Genomic DNA, 21,090 nt, shown 5'->3' with positions numbered 1-21,090 from the left:
AGAGCCCCCCAGCTGTACCTTACATTGACTAGAATGTTTTTACAAAGTTGGGATAGCTCTCAACGTTTAAACCTTGGGAGATTTCAGATAGAAATTTGAATTTCTAGCTTCTCTTGAAAAACAGGACCAACTGGCCCCTTTCCTACAGGGCCACAGGCAAGGCAAGGGGGAAAGTGACCACAGACTGCTGTGTTCTGTTGGGCTTCATGACACACATTCCCTCTGCCACACCCTACCCTCCACCTCCCAGCAACATCTGGTAGAAACAGTGTTGAGTGAGCGTGGGGGCAGGGCAGTGGGAATTTGCCGGTCATTCCAGGGGAGGGAGAGCGGGTGGCAGCCCAGCCACGTCAGGTCCTCATGGATCGCCCAGCTCATGAAGAGCAGCCACTAAGCCCGGTGAGAGCCGGTGTGCAGCCATTGCGTTGTGAGTCGCCAGAAAAATTGCTGGATCCTTCTGCTGCTGTCAAGGGAACGTGTCATCTTGAGTATCTGTCGGTGAAGGTACGCGTTAGAAATACCAGTTCTCAGCTTTAGTAAGTGGCGACCATAAATCAGACAGGAGCTCACAGTACCTAATGAGCACGTCTCTCACTTGGAGTGAATTTATCTTTGCAGACTTGGGTACGTGAGTGATGACATAAGGCATGAATTTCGTTTTACAGAATCAGAAGTCTAGAACCTAAAAAAAGGTGTCAGCCTGGAATCGATCATTTATTGGCAGCTGTATTTTATAACAGTGGAGAGGAATGAAAGGGGTAAGAGAAAAGTTAGTCTCGGGGAACTGAAAAATCCCGTGGACCGGCAGACACGGGAGACTACCACGTGCCCGGATGGTACAAGCCGCATGCGTGTGGCGCTGTGTCCCCGCAGGTGTGCACGTCCCTGAGTGCCCAGAGCACAGCTCCTGTGCCCACGGGCCCCGCAGGCCTGGCCAGCAAGGTGCTACTGTGCATGCTGACCTTTTGCTTCCGTCTAGGAGAGATTATTTTCCCCACAGGAACCACTGATAAAGAAGTAAAGAAGTCCACTTTTTTTTTTTAAATTAGAATCAAAGGGCAAATGGGATTTGTTCCTGAGCCGACTTTACAGCTGGCTTTGTGGCAAGTGAGACACCCTCATGTTCTTTTCTTTAAGAAATGGTGTGAGAAGAGGCATCTGCACGATAGCTTGCCATGTGCCAGCCCCATTCACCCTCCCTACAACCGTGGAGGTGGGACAGTCAATCCCCATTGCACATTCGAGGTGCAAAGAAATTAAGGCACTTGCCCAGAGCCTCTTTTCAATTAAACGGAGGAGCTGCCGTTCCGATCTGGGCTGCCTAACTGCAAGGCCCAAGAGGGCGACTTGGAGTCCCATCAGAGTGTCCCCTGCAGTCTGTGCAAGGGGATGACTGGGGTCCCTCTGCCACCCCCCGGCTTGGCCTGCCATCCTTCCCTGGTGTGACCTTTCTCTCTCTACCTGGCCCCATCTTTCCTGGAAAGCCAGGTAGAAAATGTTGGCTCCGCCAGCAGGGCGCCAGCCTCTCAGAATGCGTGTGTCTGTTTCTGTCTTAGGGTGCGTTCGGGCCAGTCATTAACAGAGTTTGCCCTCCGAGCACCAGCTGGGCAGAAGGGCTTCCTCTGGGTCTCCCTCCCCTTGCCCTATGGAACTCACGCCTGCTGGCCTCTCTCCAGGAGGCAGGTCCTGCACGGTAGGCAAGCCCTACTGGATCCCGCCCCGCACCTAGAACAGTGCCTGGCTCAAAAAGCTGCTCAAATACTTGCTGAGAGAATGAAGGGGAGAAGAGGCAGATGCCCAGCAGCCCGTGTGGGCATCACTAGCAGTAAATATGCAACATACATAGCAGGGTCACTGCAGAAGAAGCTGGCGACGTGGGCGGGTGGGTGTTCATCCAGTCCCCCTGTTCACAGGGCACTGTCGAGGGCACTGTCTCGGTGAATCACGGGCAGAGGCGAGAGGGCAGACTGGAGACGTTTTCTTCCACTCGACTTCCAACAATGACTTCTCGCCTATGAATGAGTGCTTCTGAAGTTTTGCTTTGAATACAGAAGTTCTGTCGAAATTTTTTATTGCCAAATAGTCCATAAATCATAATGTTAGCATGAAAGGGAAGGGAAAGCGAACCCAGCCCCTCCCTTGAGAGAGGAGAAGCTAGGGGCCAGGAGGGGCCAGAGACGGGCAGCCATCCGGGTCCCTGATTCCTTACTTAGCACAGCGGCTGGCACGAAAAGCCCCAAATGCCACTGTAAAAGGGCTACCCTGAAAATGATCACACCGAGCCCTGTTTTTAGTTTACAACCAGGATGTGCTTTGCCACCGGGAAAGGGTGTCCCTCCAGTTGTGTTTTGGTGAAATCATGACAGCTGCCTCCTCGGTAGCTTCTTCATTTTTAATCACTGGCTTGGGGTTGAGTCACAGAAGCCAAATGACAGAGCATGTTTCTCTTTACGTCCGTTTTTAATTGGCATTACTGGGTTCGGGCACTAATGCGGTTGGACTCAAGTTTTCCATATCTTCATGTGACATAAGCTGCCTGGCTCAGTGGGCAAGCCCCCAGGAGTCAGCCTAGAAAGTTGGTATGGGACTGTCTGCTCAGCACAGCTTCAAGGCCATCCCTGCGGATGGACACCTGGCCCGTCTCCAAGAGCATTGTTATCTCCTCCCCAGTGTCCTTTTCCCCTGGAAGGGAAACCACACAATAGAGACGCAGGAGGGCAGGAGCTGCCTGGAGCCGAGAGTAGTTAGTAATTACAGCTGGGCAACTTGGCTGTGCTCTGCTCTCTGTTCTCTGCTCCTTGGGCTGCACCTTCTCCCTTGTGTGCCTCCAAATGCCTCTGTCACTGGGGCTGAGGTCCCTAGCACCCCACGTGACATTGGAGAGGAGTCAGTTTTAAGCAGAGGTGGGGAGCGACTGTGGAGGAGACATATTTTTACTGTGGTTAACTATTCATAATAGAATTTGCCATCTTAACCATTTTTAAGTGTAGAGTTTGGTGTCGTTAAATGCATAGTCAGGCAACCATCACCACCATCTGTCTCCGGAACTTTCTCATCCACCCAAACTAAAACTCTACCCGGTGAACACTAACTCCCCATTCCTCCTCCCTCAGCCCCTGGTGACTGCCATTCTACTTTCTGTCTTTATGAATTTGACCACAGTAGGTGCTTCCTCAAAGTGGAATCATAATGATATTTGTTCTTTTGTGACTGGCTTGTTTCACTGAGCGTAATGTCCTCAAGGTTCACCCGTATTGTAACGTGTGTCAAAATTTCCTTGCTTTCTAAGGCTGAATAATATTCCATTGTATGCATAGACCACATTCATCCATTGATGGACACTTGGATTGCTTCCTTCTTTTGACAATTGTGAACAGTGCTGATATGCACATGGGTGTACAAATATCTATTCAAGTCGCTGCTTTCACTTCTTTGGGGTATAGGAGCTATTTATTTTTAAAGTGAAAAATTTGAAGATTAATTTCTCTAAAATCTTTTTTAATTTCCCTTAGGATAACTGCTCTCCAGTGAGAGTGTTTTAGATATTAAAGTTCGAATTTTAAACATATCTTTCATAAGGACAAAAATCCTTTCTTTCTTTTCCCCCCGCCCAAACCTTGCAGCCTTCTGACCTTCCTCAGTTAAGCAGCCCCAAACAACAGCCCAGCGCTGGCCTCTCTTTCTGGAGATCCCCAGATGGACCCCACGTGGTTTCCTTGGGTGCTTAGTGTCACTTTGCTCTTGGATCTTCGGTGTAAGCAGCCTTCTAGGTGTGCTCTGTACAGCCATTGGTGCCAAAGGTCACAAACATGCTTCACTCCACTCACAAGCTGACATGCTTTTTGCTGAGAGCAAATTTGAGCGTGTCCCGGTGCTTCTCTCCCCTGGTGCATTTTCCAGGTGAGACATTCTGAGGATAAGCCCATGCCCTTATGTCTTGCATACTCAGAAAGAGAAAAGCAAGCAGTGGGACTCCTAGAGTCAGGGAAGTCTAGACCAAATGTCTGGGTCCCTCCATTGCAGGGACCACGGGATCCCTGAGGCCTGTAGGCTGCACAGTGGTATTAACGTTTTAAAATTAGTTTCCAATATTAAAAACTTGGGAGAACTCTTGTCGAATCCGAGTGTTGGCTTCTCCAGAAGCATTCAGGAGATCTGGCAAAACTGGGTCCCCTGAGTTTCTACCTGCCTGCCTCCTCCCTGTCATGGGGTCCCTGCCTGGGCTTTGTGGGCAAGGAGGGTACCTCTCCCAGCTGCAGACCAAACATGTCGCAGAGCAGTTAGCAGGCAGCAGGGACACAGGGCAGGAACCTGTCCTCACTATCAGATCACCACACAGGACGTAGGGAGCAGCCTAGGGGGCTGGGGTGAGGAGCTGGGCCCCTGATGCATGGGAGGGCAGCTTGCGGGGGCAGGACTAGGCCTCGAGCAGCCTCCTGACACCAGCAGTCATCTGCCCTGGAAATAAACCCCACTGGCTTTTGCAAAGTAATTGTGGGCCCAATGGGTTCTCCTTTCATGGGAGGGAGGAAGGCCTGGTTCCAAGGACCAACTCACCAAAGAGATGGTATTGAAGTGATTCAGGTGTTGTCTTTAATTCTAGACAAGTTCTTTAGGCTTTATTTGGAAAAGGAGCGGGGGGAGGGATTCTAGTTACCTTGTATTGCAATTAAAACATTCTTTTTTAAAAAATGTCATAACCACAAACTCTCAAAAAGAGTTGGGAGTGCAGTATACAACGTCACTGAACTGACCTCATCACCCTTCATCCTTTGCTGCGTCTTTCTTCATAAACAGGGCCAGTCTCTACGGGACTGTGGCACCATGGAAACCAGGGGATTGCAAATGGTACCTTGTGCTGTCTGACCTTCACACCTCAGTCACTGTTGCCACCTGCCCAACAGCAGTCTTCACAGGAAAGGGTCCTGTTCGGAGTCACGTGTTACGTACAGCTATCGGGGCTCTTTTGTGGGGTCAGGCCTAGGGTGAGGAGAGGGCAGGTGCTCACCTCGGGCACAAAGTGTAAGAGCTGGACGCCAGAAGAAAACTCAGTAACCAAGGTAATGAGCATTTTAATGTGATATTTTAAAATTTGAAATTAATAAAATGCACAGTGAACAAAGGTCAAAAATTTAAATAAATAAATAAGTAAATAAAAATCAGCATTACTGATTTTTCCTCGGCTTCAGGCTCCAATAATGGCTTCCCATAGCACTCTCCCTTACTGTCTCGGGTCTAGAGTGGTTCCTCAACGTTCTCTTGACTTTTGTGACTTGGCACTTGCCAATGTCAGGCCAGTTATATTGTGGAAGGTCCCCCCCTTGGGGGTTTGTCTGCTGTTTGTTCTCAGTGAGGTTCGGGTTCTGCACTTTGGGCAAGAGTCTCTCAGAAGAGACACTGGCAGGGCGCCTGGGTGGCTCAGTCGTTAGGTGTCTGCCTTCGGCTCAGGGAGTGATCCCAGGGTCCTGGGATCGAGCCCCACATTGGGCTCCTCCGCTGGGAACCTGCTTCTTCCTCTCCTACGCCCCCTGCCTGTGTTCCCTCTCCCGCTGGCTGTCTCTCTGTCTGTCAACAGATAAATAAAATCTTTAAAAAAAGAAGAAGAAGTGACACTGGCTTCCCACTGTGTCCAACCCCAAGGCCCCCATTTCAGTTTGCCTCATTGCTGGTGGCGTGCTTGTTGCTGACTTGGTTAAAGGGGCTTTGTCTGCCTGTCAGGTTTCTTTTCCCCTTAATAAATCAGTAAATATTTTGCAGAGAGGTACTTTGAGACTATGTAAAAATAGCCAATTCATATACAGCTTGGGGCTTGTTATTGAGTGTATGGACTCCTGGTTTCCTATTTTATTCTTGGACTGTAACCTATGAGAGCGATTATTTATTTTGACTCTCAACTGGTCCCCCATTTGGCCTGTGGGTGCCTTTCAAGGCTGGTTCCCGTGTACTAGTGATATGTCTCTAGAGTTCTTTTCTTGCTGTCTCTCCAAATGTGATATTAAAGTTTCCTCCTGCGTTTTCCCTGTCCTCACTCTGGAGTCTGCCATTTCTCCAAAAAGCCCTGGTTCCTTTTAATACAAAATGGTATTTAGAAGCCAAGACCTGGGCTCTGGGTGGGTTCACTGCTGTTGGGTGCTGCTGCTTACAGGCCTGTCTGTCTGTCTCTCTGTCTTGAAAACTAAATTCACATGGCTGTCCAATTCCAATCCAACACCATAGAGTTTTTTCCAGTTTTCTTCTCCAACAGTGAGAAAATGCTCTCATTGGCCCAGTGTGTTAACCATATTTGATCCTCCTCCCCCTGGGTAACCAGTATGCATGTATCCTGTCTACATCTCGCTGTGTGGACGTGCTTCTCACATGCTTGGACTCTGACACCCAGACTGGGATGCCCCCTCCCAGCATGGACACCCCCCTCTGACCTGCTCTGGGCCACCCCAAGTCTCCCCCCATGCCCTACCCACACATACCAGAGGGTATTCTGTGCCCCACATGGTTTTAGGATTGAATTTTTTCAGGAGGAGGAGTCTTACTTTTTATTTTTCAGTCAAAATGAAACAAAAATAAATACAAAAGGAGGGTTGGCTTTAGAAATCTGGTAAAATAACTAATTCCAGACAGCTGTAAAGAAACCTTTAACCAGTAAATGGTTTAAAAGGAAGATCTTCAAAGTCAAGATTGTAGAGTTTTTCAGATGGCTCTTTGTGGGTGTGAGAGGTATAGGTCGAGGCCAGATATGTAAATTAAACCTCCTCATAGGAGGCCAGACCATTTGGTTTGGCAACTTCAGGGAAGAGAAAAATGAAGGTTGCTAAGTAAAAATTAATGATTTTTCAGGAATTTGTAGGAAGTCGAGCAGCTTAATTGCAGACTCAGGGTGGATATGTGTTGAAGAAAGCAATTTTAGGAGACTCGGAAATTGTGCAATAATCTTAACTTGGGTCAGAATTGTAATTATTGCAGTAACAGAATGTCGCTATGTGTATATGTGACCGAAATGGGAAGCAGGGTTTTTTTTTTTTTTAATGCTTTTAAAAAAATAACAACAAAATGTTCATTCTCCCTCTCTGGGCTTCCTTAATTATAAATACCAGGTAACTCAGTGCCGGCTAAATATAGGCTCAGTGGCCATCTGTATTTATAACTTTCTTCAGGTAGGAGTCACCAGAGCAAGACAGAATTAATTTGGTGTGTAGGTTTTTAGAGGCTCTAATTAGTTATGTTTTTCTTAAGCAGACCAAGTGGGATCAATAATATTATATAACTGAACTCTGACACTCGTGACTTTGAAACATAGACTCTTCCCCCAAAGCCAAAGGCCCCTGGGAAGATGCCTGCCGGGCAGACCAGCAGCTCCAGGGGCCGGCTCGCTGCAGCGGTGAGCGGACGGGGCTTGAAACATCTGTTTCCAGCCAAGGGCAGGCTTTGGGAGTGATAAAGTGAAGAGGTTATTTTTTGCAAAGTCAGAAGTCTCATCTACAGCCCATTCATTTCTGAGACCTTGAATTGTGACATTGCGTGGCTGCTTATCAGCTGTTCCCGTGAGGCGGATTTAACCGTGGGAGCCTGGGGAGCTGGGGTGGCATTTTTGTGCACTGACCGAAGCAGGCACTTGGCCAACTCCCTGGCCCCTCAGCCCGGCTTGCTGACTTGAGGACTTAGGGAACTGCACCTGCGTCTGAGGTCACGTCCGTTGGAGAGCCGAGCAGGCGGGTGGACCTCTGGAATGATCCGATGTTATTTGGGGTGGATTTGGCACGCTCATCAGTGACTTGCTGCAAATCAAATGTAATATATTAGATGGGGCTCTACACTGTGGCTTAGGAGCTGCAAAAAATGACAAGTCATCTTTTTCTTCAGGAAGGCAGTGTGCACCCCAGCTGCCAGCACCCGCAGATCCTGCAAACCTCACACCTGCCCTATAGAAGCAGTGATTTGAATGAAGCTGGATGTACTCAAATTTACAGGGGGGAGAAAAAAAGAACACAGGGCAAGAGAGGCCTTTTCTGTAAACATCCCCAGCGCAGGCCACTCCCCCACCACACTTGGCTTCTGCTCCTTCCTTGTTTGGCTGTGCAGTCCATTTACACTCGTCCCACCTGTAGTCCTCGAGAGGCTTCCTCTCCAAGGCCAGTTAGCTCGCCATGAATGAAGGGTGCCAGGCCACTTGGATGGAGTCCAGAGTCACATATGACCTGCCTCGTTCTGCCGGCACCCTTGGGAGCTCAAAGGAGCTGCACGGGGCCCGGCCCAGACCACACAGCTGGTAGATGGTCTGCCTGGCTCCACAGCCTCACGACTGTCCTGGGAGGGGGGCTATAGAGAGAGCCCTGACAGCAAGACAGCAGTCATGGGGTTGGCAGGCATGGCGTCTTCGTTGGCCCCAGGGAGAACCAACTATGTAGGGGGAAAAGGGAAGACATGTGTGTCCTTCCAGTGTCACTTGAAGTCTGTTCATTCCACCGAACATTTTTTTGAGCTCCTGCCACGCTCTTGCCACTGCCAGGGCCCAAGGATTTACAGATAGTTCCTGCCTTTGAGAGCTTACAGTGGAAGGATGGAGGGAGGGTGGGTTGTGACAGCAATCAGGGCAGACTTGGACCTGGGAGGTCTAGGAGGGCTTCCTGGAGGCAGTGATAGCTCAGAGGATGGTTAAAAACAGAGCGGAAGGGGCGCCTGGGTGACACTGTGGTTAAGCGTCTGCCTTCAGCTCAGGGCATGATCCCGGCATTACGGGATCGAACCCCACATCAGGCTCCTCTGCTGGAAGCCTGCTTCTTCCTCTCCCACTCCCTCTGCTGTGTTCCCTCTCTCGCTGGCTGTCTCTGTCTCTGTCAAATAAATAAATAAAATCTTGAAAAAAAAAACAGAGCGGGAGGTAGTCTTATTGGTGTAAAGGGGCTGGCACAAGCAGGCTCAGAGGTGTGAATCGGCAGGTGTCAGCGGTGTCCCTCACGCACAGCAGCATCACTGGAGGACAGAGGTAATGCAGGCAGGGGGGCCAGGCCTGTGGCCAGAGAGGTGGCGTGGCCCAGTGCTGGAGATCTTTATGTACCCTGTAAGGAGCTGAGTCTCCCTCCACTGAGAGAAGGGCAGAGCTGGGGTGGAAATGGCAGTCATGGTGCAGAAGAGAGTTAGAGGCCAGGGACCTGCCTTGGTGCAAGTAGGGTGACGGGACCCCCTCTGCTGGTGTGGTGGCGATGGGGTTCAGACAGGCTTGAGAACCCTGCAACAGGTCCCTTGCAGGGCTTTGGTAGCACTGGACACATGTGGAGGATATGGTGCCATTCAGCAAGACACGGGACTCCTCGGGAGGAGGAGCAGATCTGGAAGGAGGTGAGGGGGGCAAGAAGATGCCGACCCCAGGATGGCTGCTCTGGTTGTGGCGGGAGTCATCTGGGGCACAGCACAGGGGCTGCTCCCCTGCTACACTCTGCCGGGAGCAAGGAGACAGAGGTGGCTGGGGTATGGCCTGGGCTCCCCCGAGGACTCAGCCGGTAGAGCCCAAGTGTGCTCGGGACCCATGAGCATGGGACAGGCTTCCCAGAGGAGCTGGCGCTGAGCTGAGCCTGGAAGGCCCGTGGGGATTGGCCAGGCAAGCGAGGGGCAGCCTCCTGGAAAGGGATTCAACACAGTCCTGGGCTGCAGCTCAGCGTCTCCGGGGGAGAGGTTTCAGAATCCACATGCGCACTGGCGGCTGGGACCCCTGGAACCGGAACCTTCATGGGGGGGGGGTGCCTGGCCCACAGCTGCAGGACCCCTGGAACCGGAACCTTCATGGGGTGGTGCCTGGCCTACAGCTGCTGTGCTCATGCTGTCAGCTGACTGACCGAGGTGGTGGCCGCAGAGCCGGACCCAGCACTTCTGAATTAGGGCAGTTAGCAGTGGGCTCAGGAGGTCTACGTGGCTATGGGGGCAGTGGGAAAACCGAAGCCTCGCCTGGTTGTATTTCAGAGCCATTTATTGGTGAATCTTGCATGACCACCCACACGCAATTGTATACCTACACACATGCATATACACACATGTCTGACATGTATATATAGACGCTTGCACATCTATGTGTACAGACATACAGACTCCTACATCCATGTACCTACACACACGTACCTGAATACACACACATATACACTCACAAACATTTGCACATCCATCTACACACATGCATGCATGTATACACACACATATTTGAGTACATACATATAGACACACACTCACATCCATATACATACATGCACATATAAATACATAAACATATATCCATCCATACGTACACGTGCACCCATGCGCTTACATATAGACATAATGGGATAGATGCGTGCATGGAATATAATAAATGGCTCCCTTGATTTCTGCTTGAAATGAAGAAGAGTGAACACTCGTTGAGCCCCTTGGCCCTATGTGAACAAACCCACTGCTAAAGATGAGAGCCAAGGTGAGTGGGGTCCCCCATGGCCACTGATGCTGGAAATGTGTCAGGAGGCGAAGGGGCGATGGTTGTGAGTGTGAACTCTGAGCTCAAATCCTGATGGTGCTACTTACTAAAGATGTAGTCTTACTTAACCACTTGGTGCCTCAGTTTCTCCAACTGCAAGATGAGAATAATCATAGCATCTACTGCATTAGGCTGTTGTGAGAATCTAACAGGTGAATGCATCTGAACTGTGAGCTTCCTGTCTGGGACGCAGTGAGCGCTCAGCAAGGGTCAGCTGCTCTTGTCGTGAGCCGGGGGCACCCAGTAAAATCTGGGGACCCTCAGTGGCTGGGAGGCAGGAGAAGGAGGGAGAATTGCCATTCCCTACAAACTCTATGCATCTTTGTATTGTCCATATTTTGTACCGTATGCATACATTATCTAGATTTTATTTTTAAGTCTAATAGAGCACCCTGTTAAGGAGAAACCACACTCAACTCTTTTAATTGTGGGTTCTTTGATCTCATTTCTTGCAATGCTCTGGCCCAGAACATTTAGCAGGGTTTTTAATGATGTTTTAATGATGTTACCAATTTTATCAACTAATGTGTATAATTACATATCACTGTTGAGTAAGGAGACATGAGCGTTCCATATTCAGCAGATTGTTCATTTTCTTGGATGGGGTACTAAGGGACTGGCTCTAATTAATGCATCGTGAAAATACATGGACAAGAAAGAGAAAAGGCACTTACTAAAATTTGATGTTACGACTTGAAAAAAAAAGACACCTTGTAGACTAGAGATCAGCTTCATCGATATAGAGCTAGTTGAGGTTTTGGAAGCGCTCGGAGCTGAGCAGGACAGGAAGACAGCCTGGCATGCTGGGGGAAAAATTTCTCTTCCGTTCTCAAGGAGGGGAAGGTAGGGGAGGCTTCCAGGGCCCTCAAACAGCGGTATTCCGTGGAAGCCCCTGCACCCCGTGTTCATAAAGACAGGCTGCTTCCATCCTGGCTCGGGACGTGGTGCACAGAGCTCGGGACACGGTGGCCACCAGAGGACGGGGAAGCTTGGCATAAACACTGCCCTGGGCGGTATTGCAGGATCACAGCACGGAATAGCCAGGCCTGCCAAGTCGGGAGGAGGAGCTCCTTAATATCAGTACAAAAATCAAATCAATATAAGGATATTTCCTCACTTAAGAGATTACCTTGATTTCAAGAAGTCTTTATGCTGCCCATTTTTCTGTTCATTCTTATGATTCCGGCTCTTGTCAGTTTGACCCTGGAGGTGTATCAAAAACGTTGCAATCATCCTAAACCCGAATTTGTGTATCTGTAGGTCATTTGGTGTCAGATCTTGTCACCTACTCGTTTGTGGGCCGAGCGGGGAAATTGCTGGTTCAGGAATTGGGAAACTCTGGGGGTAACAATTGGGCTTAACTCCCTGGGCCTGTTTTCCCATCTGTAAAATGGGGCCATGCCCATGGTTCTTTCCCATACCCTTATCTGTAGGTCAGGGCCACAGAACAATCAGATGTCCCTCATGTTTAACCAGGCCAGTGGCCGTGTCCCCAGTGACCTCGAGAATGGGGCCTTTCCAGTCTACAACCATACCACCCTGAATGTGCCCGATCTCATCTGATTGTGGAAGCTCGGCAGGGTCCGTCCTGGTTAGTACTTGGATGGGAGAATGGGTGCTTCCCAGCCATCCTGTCCTCTTAGCTCCTGTAGGCACCCAGAGATCTTAAGGAGCAGCTCTCCGAATTGGGAGGGGCACACCTGGGGTCGACACTGCTGTGGCAGACTAGCTGAGGACCAGAGAAGGATTTAGATGGGGTGGGGGAGGAGGAGGGAGGAAGAAATAGCTACATAGTAAATGCTGCATCGGCCAAGCCGAGATGACTCTCACTAGACGGTGATCTACAGTAGTCAGGCGCACTCATCTCCTGCTTTTCCACTCCTGATCCTTTCTGACCTTTTTCCCATGGTGAAAACCTCATACTCCTGACCCATGCCCTCTGCCAGGGGAGGGCCATGGCAGAGGGCAGTATAGCATGAGTCAGACAGATGGGAGTGAGCTCCTGGGTCATCTGACAAGGAGGGTTCCTGGAAAAAGGACAGCTCAATGATCAAATGAGGTGCTCCTGGTGCTGGGACAGCAGCTGTGCTTGTATTTCTAAGCAGAGCCCCTCAGCATGTGGCCTGGTTGTCCCCAACCTTTAGAGAAGCCATGTTCATCATCAGAGACTTAGCTAGACTCCCAAAATATACCCAGCAGCGAATGCTCTAAATCATCGTTCGGCAGACTTTTTCTCTAAAGTCCACATATGAAATGTTTCAGGCTCATGGGCCAGAGGGTCTCAGTGGCAATTCCACAATTCTGCCATCATAATATGAAAGCGGCCATGGGTAGTAGGTCAGTGAATGGGTGTGGCTGTGTTCCCGTAAAGCTTTGATTGATAAAAACGGGAGGTGTATATATGGTCCAAAGCATTGAAAGCAGGATCATGAACAGATATTTGCATACCCATGTTCATAGCAGCATTATTCACGATAGCCAAAGGGAGGAAGCAACCCAACCTCCATCAATGGATGAATGGATAGACAAAATGTGGTCTACACATACAAGGGAATTATTCAGCCTTAAAAAGGAAAAACATGTTGACAAACGTCACGACGTGCATGAACCTTGAGGACATCATGTTTCGGGAAATAAGCCAGTCACAAAAACGCAAATGATGCTGTTCATACGAGCTCTCTCAAGTTATCAAACTCACAGAGACAGAAAGTAGAATGGTGGGGAGGGGGAAATGAGAGTTAGTGAAATGGGTGCCGGTTCAGTCTGGGAAGACGAAAAAGTTCTGGAGACGGATGGTGGTGTTGGCCACACAGCATTGTGGACACACTCAGTGCCGTTCAACCGTCTGCATGCTTAAAAATTGTTAACTGGTACATGTTATATTGTGTGTATTTTACCACCAAAAAAATAAGATAAATAGGAGGCAGACCAGATTTGGCCCATGGGCCATAGTTTTCGGCTCCCTACTCTGAATGAATTGGTATTTTATTAACCACAGCTTCTCCACAGGCTTTGGGAGGACAGTTGTAGCCCTACCTGGGGCATCACGTTAATCTGGTCTGCAGACAGTGCATGCGCACTAGGGAGTCAAGGCTCTCACGGTGTCGTGATTCCCTCCTGAGAATCTGGGCTCTTGGTCCTCCCCTCACAGTAATTCCAGTATCAGGTGACACTTTGTGTCCCAGGCTGCCCTGAATTACAATATCTGGCCTCAACTCTTTGGTTGTGAGGAAGGAATGTGGCTGCTCCCCTCCCCCTCAACCCTACTCCATAAGGACCCAGAAGGTAGACAGAGGTACCCAGAATCTCAGAGGGACCCTTCAGCTGCTTTCAGATTATGAAGAGCCAATGCCCCGACCCCCTTGCCTTTTTTGCTGAGACACATTCCAGCTTCTTCTGCGGCAGGCTTTGTAGGGGTTGGAAGACAGCCTTGACTGGTATCCCCTTCTCCTCTGCATTGGAGTGGTCCTTCCCAGACCCTCAGCCCCCATGCTGGGCTGGACATAAGTTTCCAAACAGATGTGGCATTGGTCACTGTGGCCACTCGGCCTGCTTTGCCTGGTCAGCACCGTGAGGGAGTGTCTCTTCTTCCAAAGGATTGCTCAAGCAGAACAGCTCTCGTTAGCTCAGATCCTTTGAACCATTGCTAAGGATGGTCATGGTGGTTCAGTGTCAGGAAGCTGGATGGCCTTGGGGTTGGCTGTCTCTGGCCTGGCATGGCTGCCCTAAGGCCAGGTGCTGCCCTGAATGGCTTTGAGGGCCGCCCTGATATAAGTCTGCTTAGGGTCAGCCGCTCTGCAAGCCACCCGTCCCTTTGCCAGCAAATTTGATTCACCTCTCCATTTCTCCGTGTCCCTGAATGGGAATTGACTTGAATGCCCAGAGTTAAAAGACTAGGAGTTGTGAAACATCTCCCAGGGATGGTAGCAGCTTAGAAGCAAACAGGCTGATTAAATACAGCTTGAAGTTAAGACTCCATTATTGTTTCTGATTCTAAATCACAGCTCTGGCATGCATTAAGAGGAGGCGTTGACGTATATGGCAATTAACTTTGTTGAAGAAGTGAGCAAGGTGACTTATCTGTAGGAGAATAAAAGTGCTTTTGTGTGAAATGGGGCCAAATCATGAGGTTTATGATCACAGGAAAAAAAATGCCTCTAGGTAGAAAATGAACGGAGAATCTTCATTGCAGAAAACCATTTATTGAGCACTTACTACCTGCTGGGCGCCCTGCTAGCTCTTTCTAGATTTATGTAATTTGAGTCTTAGACCAACCCTTCAAGGCAGTAGTTATTGTTTTCACCAAGAACTAAGACTCAGGGCCTTAAGCCCAGGTCACCCTGCAGGATGGGGTCAAGTTGGAATGCAGACCCAGATTTGGCCAAAATCTAAAGCATCCTGGTCCCAGGGAGGAGAATGGAGTTGCTGTGGAGAGGAGCCAGCCAGACAGTCCCACCCAGCTCCCCACACCAGCCAGCACTGGTTGATACCCACCAGGCTCTAGGCACAATAGAGATGATACCTATTTAATCCTCACGACTATCGTAGTAGTTAGTGTTCCATAGTCATAAGTGACAGGAACACATAGGAACAAGCTTAAGTGAAAAAGGAGGATTTTAATTTCAAGGACAGACAGGGTATCTCCTGCCACTTGGGAGCAGGAGGGAGCCAGGCTGCCCGGGATTGCTGGAAATGAGGGCAGGAGTGCTGGAGGACTCTCCCCATTGTGAAAAGATGTGGAAATGGCCACTCAGAGCATCCATATCCCTCCAGGTCTCTCCCCGGGCCAGTCAGCCCTCATGGGGTCAGGTTGCAGCAGACAACATGGCTCGAGTGTGGTGGGTGTAGCCAAAGGTGGTTGTGAGTTGCGCAGACTTTCTTCTTAACTCCAGTGGGTAGGAAGTCTTTTCCCCATCTTACACAGAAGGAATCAAGATTCATGGAGGGCGAATGCCCTTGCCCAAGGTCACATGGCCAGTGGTGGTGAAGGGGGAGGGCAGGGTTGGAACCAGGTTTGTATCAGAATCACCAGAGACGTGACGCTCTAGAGTATGAATTGTCCTAAATTCACCCTTTGGTCAAAGCTGGAAAAGAAACTAGGATGGTTTAGGCTGAGAAGGGCAACTCGAAAGTCTGTGTAACATTTGGTCCAGCCTCATTTCACACGCTCTGCTTTCAAGGATGGTGACCAACAAGCTAGTTTCAACAACCAGCAGAAGTCAGAACAAGAAGCAGGTCTTCTGAGAACAATGTCCTGACCCTCAAGGGTCACTGAGGCACGCGGGCCCGCCTGTCCTGAAGGCCACGTCCATTGCTTCTCTTGGTCCTGTCCAACCCTCAAGCTGAAATCTGTCTCGACAAACCACCCCTGGCAGAAAATTGGGACACCCTGGGGGTTTGGATGTTCTCATCTGACCTTTTCACAATCCCCAAGCAGATGGACCCACGTGTTTTCTTTGGCTCCCTTGTTGCACTTGGGAGCGAACGTTCATTCTTAGATATTTCAGTTTACCCGTGGGGTGGAGAGGATGGAGTTTGTTTATAAAAGAATATTTTGGTGCAGGCCTGACTTGACACTGACTTAGCTACTTCAGGGATGCTTGACCCTAAATGAACATTAATTCTTGTCTACAAAACTTGGCCGAGAGAGCACAAATTTTAAATGCTGTGAACTTACCACAAGATTTGGAGGACTGTGTGCTTCAGTGGAAATACTACCCCGCATTGTTTATCCCAAAAGGAGTCTCTAAATCCACCTTCGTGTTTGTAAACACTGAATACGGGCCGGAGAGATGGGTGGGAAAGCACAATGGAGGGTATGTTTCCTTTGGGAGCAGAATGAGTCTCTTAGAGACAGGGAAGATTTTTGTAGGGTGGAGGATTTTTGAAGCTGGCTGCTAAGACTGTATTAACTGGCGGCCCCTGGGTGGCTCAGTCGGTTAAGTGTCTGCCTTCAGCTCAGGTTATGACCTCAGGGACCTGGGATCGAGCCCCGCATCGGGCCCTCTGCTCAGCGGGGAGTCTGCTTCTCCCTCCCTCCTGTCTCTCCCCCCTGCTCATGCCCTCTCTCTCAAACAAATAAATAAAATCTTTTTTAAAAAATAAAAGAAGACTGTGTTAACCGATAATATCCTGCTTCTTGTTTTGCAGATTGGAAACCTGGAAGATTACTACCATTTTTACCATAGCAAAACCTTTAAAAGATCGACCTTGAGTAGCAGAGGCCCTCATACCTTCCTCAGAATGGAGCCCCAGGTACAGATCTCTGCCCCCTGGACAGGACCCTTTCCTAAGGCCTGGAGTGTTGTTCGCTTTTTGTTTGGGTCTGTGGCTCTAAAAATAACTGAGTCTTGAATGTTAACGTGATGCTACACAGTCATTAGTTTTCCTTATCCTCTTCGAATACGGCAAGAGAGACACGCAACCGCACGTGAGACCATCTGAATGCTCAAAATACCTGGTTCCTTGTCAGACTGGAGAGTTTCAACTCTGGACTTCAGTTCAAAGCGACAATCAAATGAGTATAGATCTGTTGATATTTCAAATCTTCAAAAATCAACAAAACCTACAGTAATCAGAGGAGATAAGTATATGAATATTAGCCACAAAAGCAAAAAGACTAGGCAATTCAAGTTGGTGTTTTAGTAATGAAATTAGAGATTGGGCCGGTGGATGTTTTTATGGTTGTCATAACACATGTCTTAGTTGTTACCATGAATTTAAAAAGTTGGGCAGTAAATATAACTGTTTTCCCCTTAAAAATTCATGTGATCTTTGAGATTAGAACAAATATAATTTGCAAAGAGGCTAACAATTTGTTTTCCTATAATTCATGTTTACAGGGTCATTAATTACATGTCCTCTCTGCATAGATTTGAGACTAATATTTCACAAATGCCAGTCAGCAGGTACTTGGTAAGCCTAAAAATTTAAGGTGGTCAGGTTAGCTTTCGAGGACTTCATTTCATTCAGCAGGTGACGTTGGAATACCAGCTACGGGTCAGGCTCTGTCCACAGCAGTGCCATTGGAGTGGGTGGTCAGGCTGATAGAAAATGAAGCAGCAAGTAGAAAAATATGTGATCTGTCACAGGGCGATGAGTGTTAGGAGGGCAGATGAAGTTCATGTGAGAAATAGTAGCAGAACAAAGAAAGAAAGAAAGAGCAACAAAGAAACAAGGCCATTGGTAAATCATAGTTTTCGAACATGGAAATTGCCTTCTCTTAGAAGCAATGTGCTAAATGTTAGTTTGGGCTTTCAAGCTGGTACACAGCACTATTTCTTTATTCCCACAGAATATTAATAATTAAGTTTCCATGGAGAAACGGGTTCTTGGGGTTGTCCCAAGCCACTCCACTGACAGTTGTGGCTCCTTTTTAATGGCTGAGCTGGGGGGTCGGGGGGTGGGAGAGATGGTTTATCTCTGGGCACAGTACCTGAAACACCCTTCTCCAGAGTATCACTTTGTGGTGTTCTGATTTCGGGCCCATGAGAAACTGATTCATGTAATTGGGCTGTGACGACATCGACGTGTCTTGTACGTATTTCTAAATTGATTTTATAGGCGGGTGGACGAATGGATAGGTGGATAGATAGAAGGAAACAGATATGAAGCACTGTGCTAATCACATTATTCCTTCCCAGCAGGGAAAAGAGTTCCATGTTTATTGAGGGACTACTGTATGCTTGAACATTTTAAGTCCATCAGCTCACCTGATGCTAGGGGCTATGATTATACCTGCGTGTGTTCACACCGTGGAATTGGAAGGGGCTATTTTTCAAAGGGGCTGGTATATTTTTTTTCCTCTTGGGAGCAGAGCCATATTATAGTTGCAGATTCCCACAGGATGGGGCAAATGGAGAAGGATGAGCAGACCCGATGCTTCCATTGGTGCAAAACTGGGTGGAAGGGGTACTCTGTGCTGGTCACCAAAGAAATGTGGATTCTTTGAGGCTGCAAGGGGGGTACTGAGATTGACAGCAGCAGCGTCTGTGAAAGCATCAAGAAACTTCTGAGCTAGGAAGAGAGTTGCTGCCAGGCCCTCCACAGTTTCCCTTCCAAGCAAACAGTGTGCTCTGTCTTGTGAAGATGACGTCCTTGCTCTTCCTCGGAAGTCTTCCGAGTTATTAAATTGTGACCGCTCAGATAGTTACAACAAAGGGCAAGCCATTTGAATGGGGGAGCCCGCATCCCCCAACAGAAGCATGCAATGAGAAGATAATGGGGCAGGGCATTTCTTGGCCCCTTTTCCACAGGGCGTTCTGAGAAGTAAGCTGTTTCTCCATTGTTAGAACTATGGCAGAGTTGAAATAGGACTTTAGTTTTATAGGCATCCTTTTTTTTTCCCCTAAGTGACTAAATTTTCAAGCATTTAAAGGTATCCCAGGCACCTGGGTGGCTCATTTGGCCAAGCGTCCAACTTATGATTTCGGCGCAGGTCACGATCTCACGGTCCTGGGATGGAGCCCCATGTTGGGCTCTGTGCTCAGCACGGAGTCTGCTTGGGATTTTCTCTCCCCTCTTGCTCTGTCCCTCCCCAGTCACTCTAAATAAATAAATAAATAAATAAATAAATAAATAAATATATCTTTGAAAAAAACAACAACAGGGGTTTAGTCAGTTAAGCATCTTCCTTCAGCTCAGGTCGTGATCCCAGGGTCCTGGGATCGAGCCCCACGTCGGGCTCTCTGCTCAGCAGGGAGTCTGCTTCTCCCTCTCCCTCTGTGCTCTCGCTCTCTAGTAAATAAATAAAAAATCTAAAAACCAAAACATTTCAAGGTATTCAACTTGACTGTGCTTCTCTTCCTTCCCCAAATATTAATTGTGCACCTGCTGGGTACCAGACCCTGTCCCCCAGGGGAGGCAGAGATGCTCACCCAGGAGGTGTCTGCCCTGGGTGAGCCCCCAGAGGAGCAGGGCATGGGAGTCGGGCATGAGATTGTTTGAGGCGGCAAAGGAGCCCGGGGAAGGCTTGAGTGCGGGGTGGGAGTGTCCGCGCCCGCCTCCTGCTGCAGCGTCATTGGAGGTGCATTCCAAGTACTCCCTCCGCTCAGTTTGGGACTGAGGACAAACCATTCCCAGCGATCAGCTGTGTCCTTGAAGGGAAGAGAAGGAAGGATAGGCTTTCTCTTAGCAAAGGCTATGGCAGTTAGGTTTTTTCCAAATAAAAGTCCTTTTTATACAAGAGCTTAATAAGCTCCTGGCAGGGCTGCTATCAAAGCATCGTGCCACTACAGAAGAAAGAGAGACAAGGTAAACAGCCTGCACATTCCAGCCCTGCCTGCGACTTCTGTGCGATTGGCCGCTGCTCTCTCAGCACTAATTAAATTTGTAGCCGCAGGGAAAACGTAGAGACATCTGAACCAATTATGAATTCAGCATCGCAAGTGAAGTAACCCTGTTTAAATCAGTCTAGTTGAATACAAACCAAATCAATTAGCTGTCAGTCTGACTAACTAATATTTACTCTGCCTCATCGTTCTGATGAAATACTGACCAAAACTAGCTGTTTTACACGAGTGTTTGGTGTCACTGTTCCTTGCAGCGTTCCAGAACGCTTTCCTACATCAGCGAAGCATTTCTGCGACACCTAGGCATTTGGAGATTGTGTGATTAGTATTGTTAAGGAAAGGACAAGATGAGTTAATATTATTCAGAGACACTGGAATGCAAAGTCGCCGTTGGGTTTGAATGACCGAACTGGAAATGAATGTTACAGGGCTTCGAGTACAGTGCGATCGAATGCAGATGGTATTTTATTGTAATTAGCTCCAGTCCCTACTGTATAAAAAGTGCTTTGATAAGGGATGAAATTTACAATCCACCCTACCTCACAAAAGAGCTGATAGAGTAGACGTTTGTTAAAATAAAACAAAACACGAGTGGGGAGGGAATATTGAAGACTGCTTTTCACTGCCCACGCACACAGGCACGCGTGCAGACACACACACGTATTAAGCGTTTTTGTTTTGTTTTGGTTTTTTTTGCGTTGATCCCGTACCAGAATTGTGCTGTCATTTTCTTTACATTCTTAATTACCTTTACTTGATGTTTATTCTAACCATCCTTGAAAAGGGCCATTTTGCTCCAAGTGCTTTGTGAATCAGCCCTCTGCTTGGGAGAACAGCCCGACTGTTCTCTGCGCATAGTATCAGTCACTGGGTTTTTCCAAGGGCTGTCATTTAAGCAAACTGAAAGCATTTGTTTTTAACTTGTTCTTTTGCCAAAAGTCTGGAGAAGGGTGGATGTTACAGAAGCATCGGCCAATGGCTGTAAGGGCTCACAAATTTTTTTTAAATTACTTGTTCTGATTTTGTTCCAAGCTGGCTTATAGTTCGGCGTGGCTGGCTGCAACTTCCAACCCTTACATTTTAGTGTGATGACTGTGGTTCAGCCCTTCCCTTCCTTTCCGTGCTCAGCCAGATTGATGACAGAAATGGAAGGATAAAGATGTTATCAGGCAGGCCCTCCATGGCTCCTTCTGGGGCGGTGGGAGCCGTCGGTGTGAGGCTTCCCTTCAGTGCTTTCAGCTCAGAAGTTGGAAATTGTTCGTAGGACCAGAGTAGACATTCTGTTTTGTAGGATGGGACTTTGCCTCC

General features: G+C 48.5%; 1 protein-coding gene across 2 annotated transcripts in view; it reads left to right on the top strand.

Moving 5' to 3' along the window:
• The first annotated feature begins 251 nt into the window (after positions 1-251).
• Positions 252-21,090, top strand: part of PCSK6 (proprotein convertase subtilisin/kexin type 6) — a 152,107-nt gene continuing 131,268 nt past the window's right edge. Inside the window, exons 1-2 of one of the 2 annotated variants that reach the window (XM_034667955.1) lie at positions 252-504; positions 16,643-16,747. In XM_034667955.1, the coding sequence (XP_034523846.1) occupies positions 361-504; positions 16,643-16,747 (249 nt within the window). In that variant the 5' untranslated portion in view covers positions 252-360. The remainder of the gene's footprint in view (positions 505-16,642; positions 16,748-21,090) is intronic. The other variant, XM_034667956.1, reaches the window with a different exon arrangement.

The sequence above is a fragment of the Ailuropoda melanoleuca genome, chromosome 9 (genome assembly GCF_002007445.2).
Source record: "Ailuropoda melanoleuca isolate Jingjing chromosome 9, ASM200744v2, whole genome shotgun sequence".
NCBI classification, from domain to species: domain Eukaryota; kingdom Metazoa; phylum Chordata; class Mammalia; order Carnivora; family Ursidae; genus Ailuropoda; species Ailuropoda melanoleuca.
This window is presented reverse-complemented; position numbering and strand designations above follow the sequence as displayed.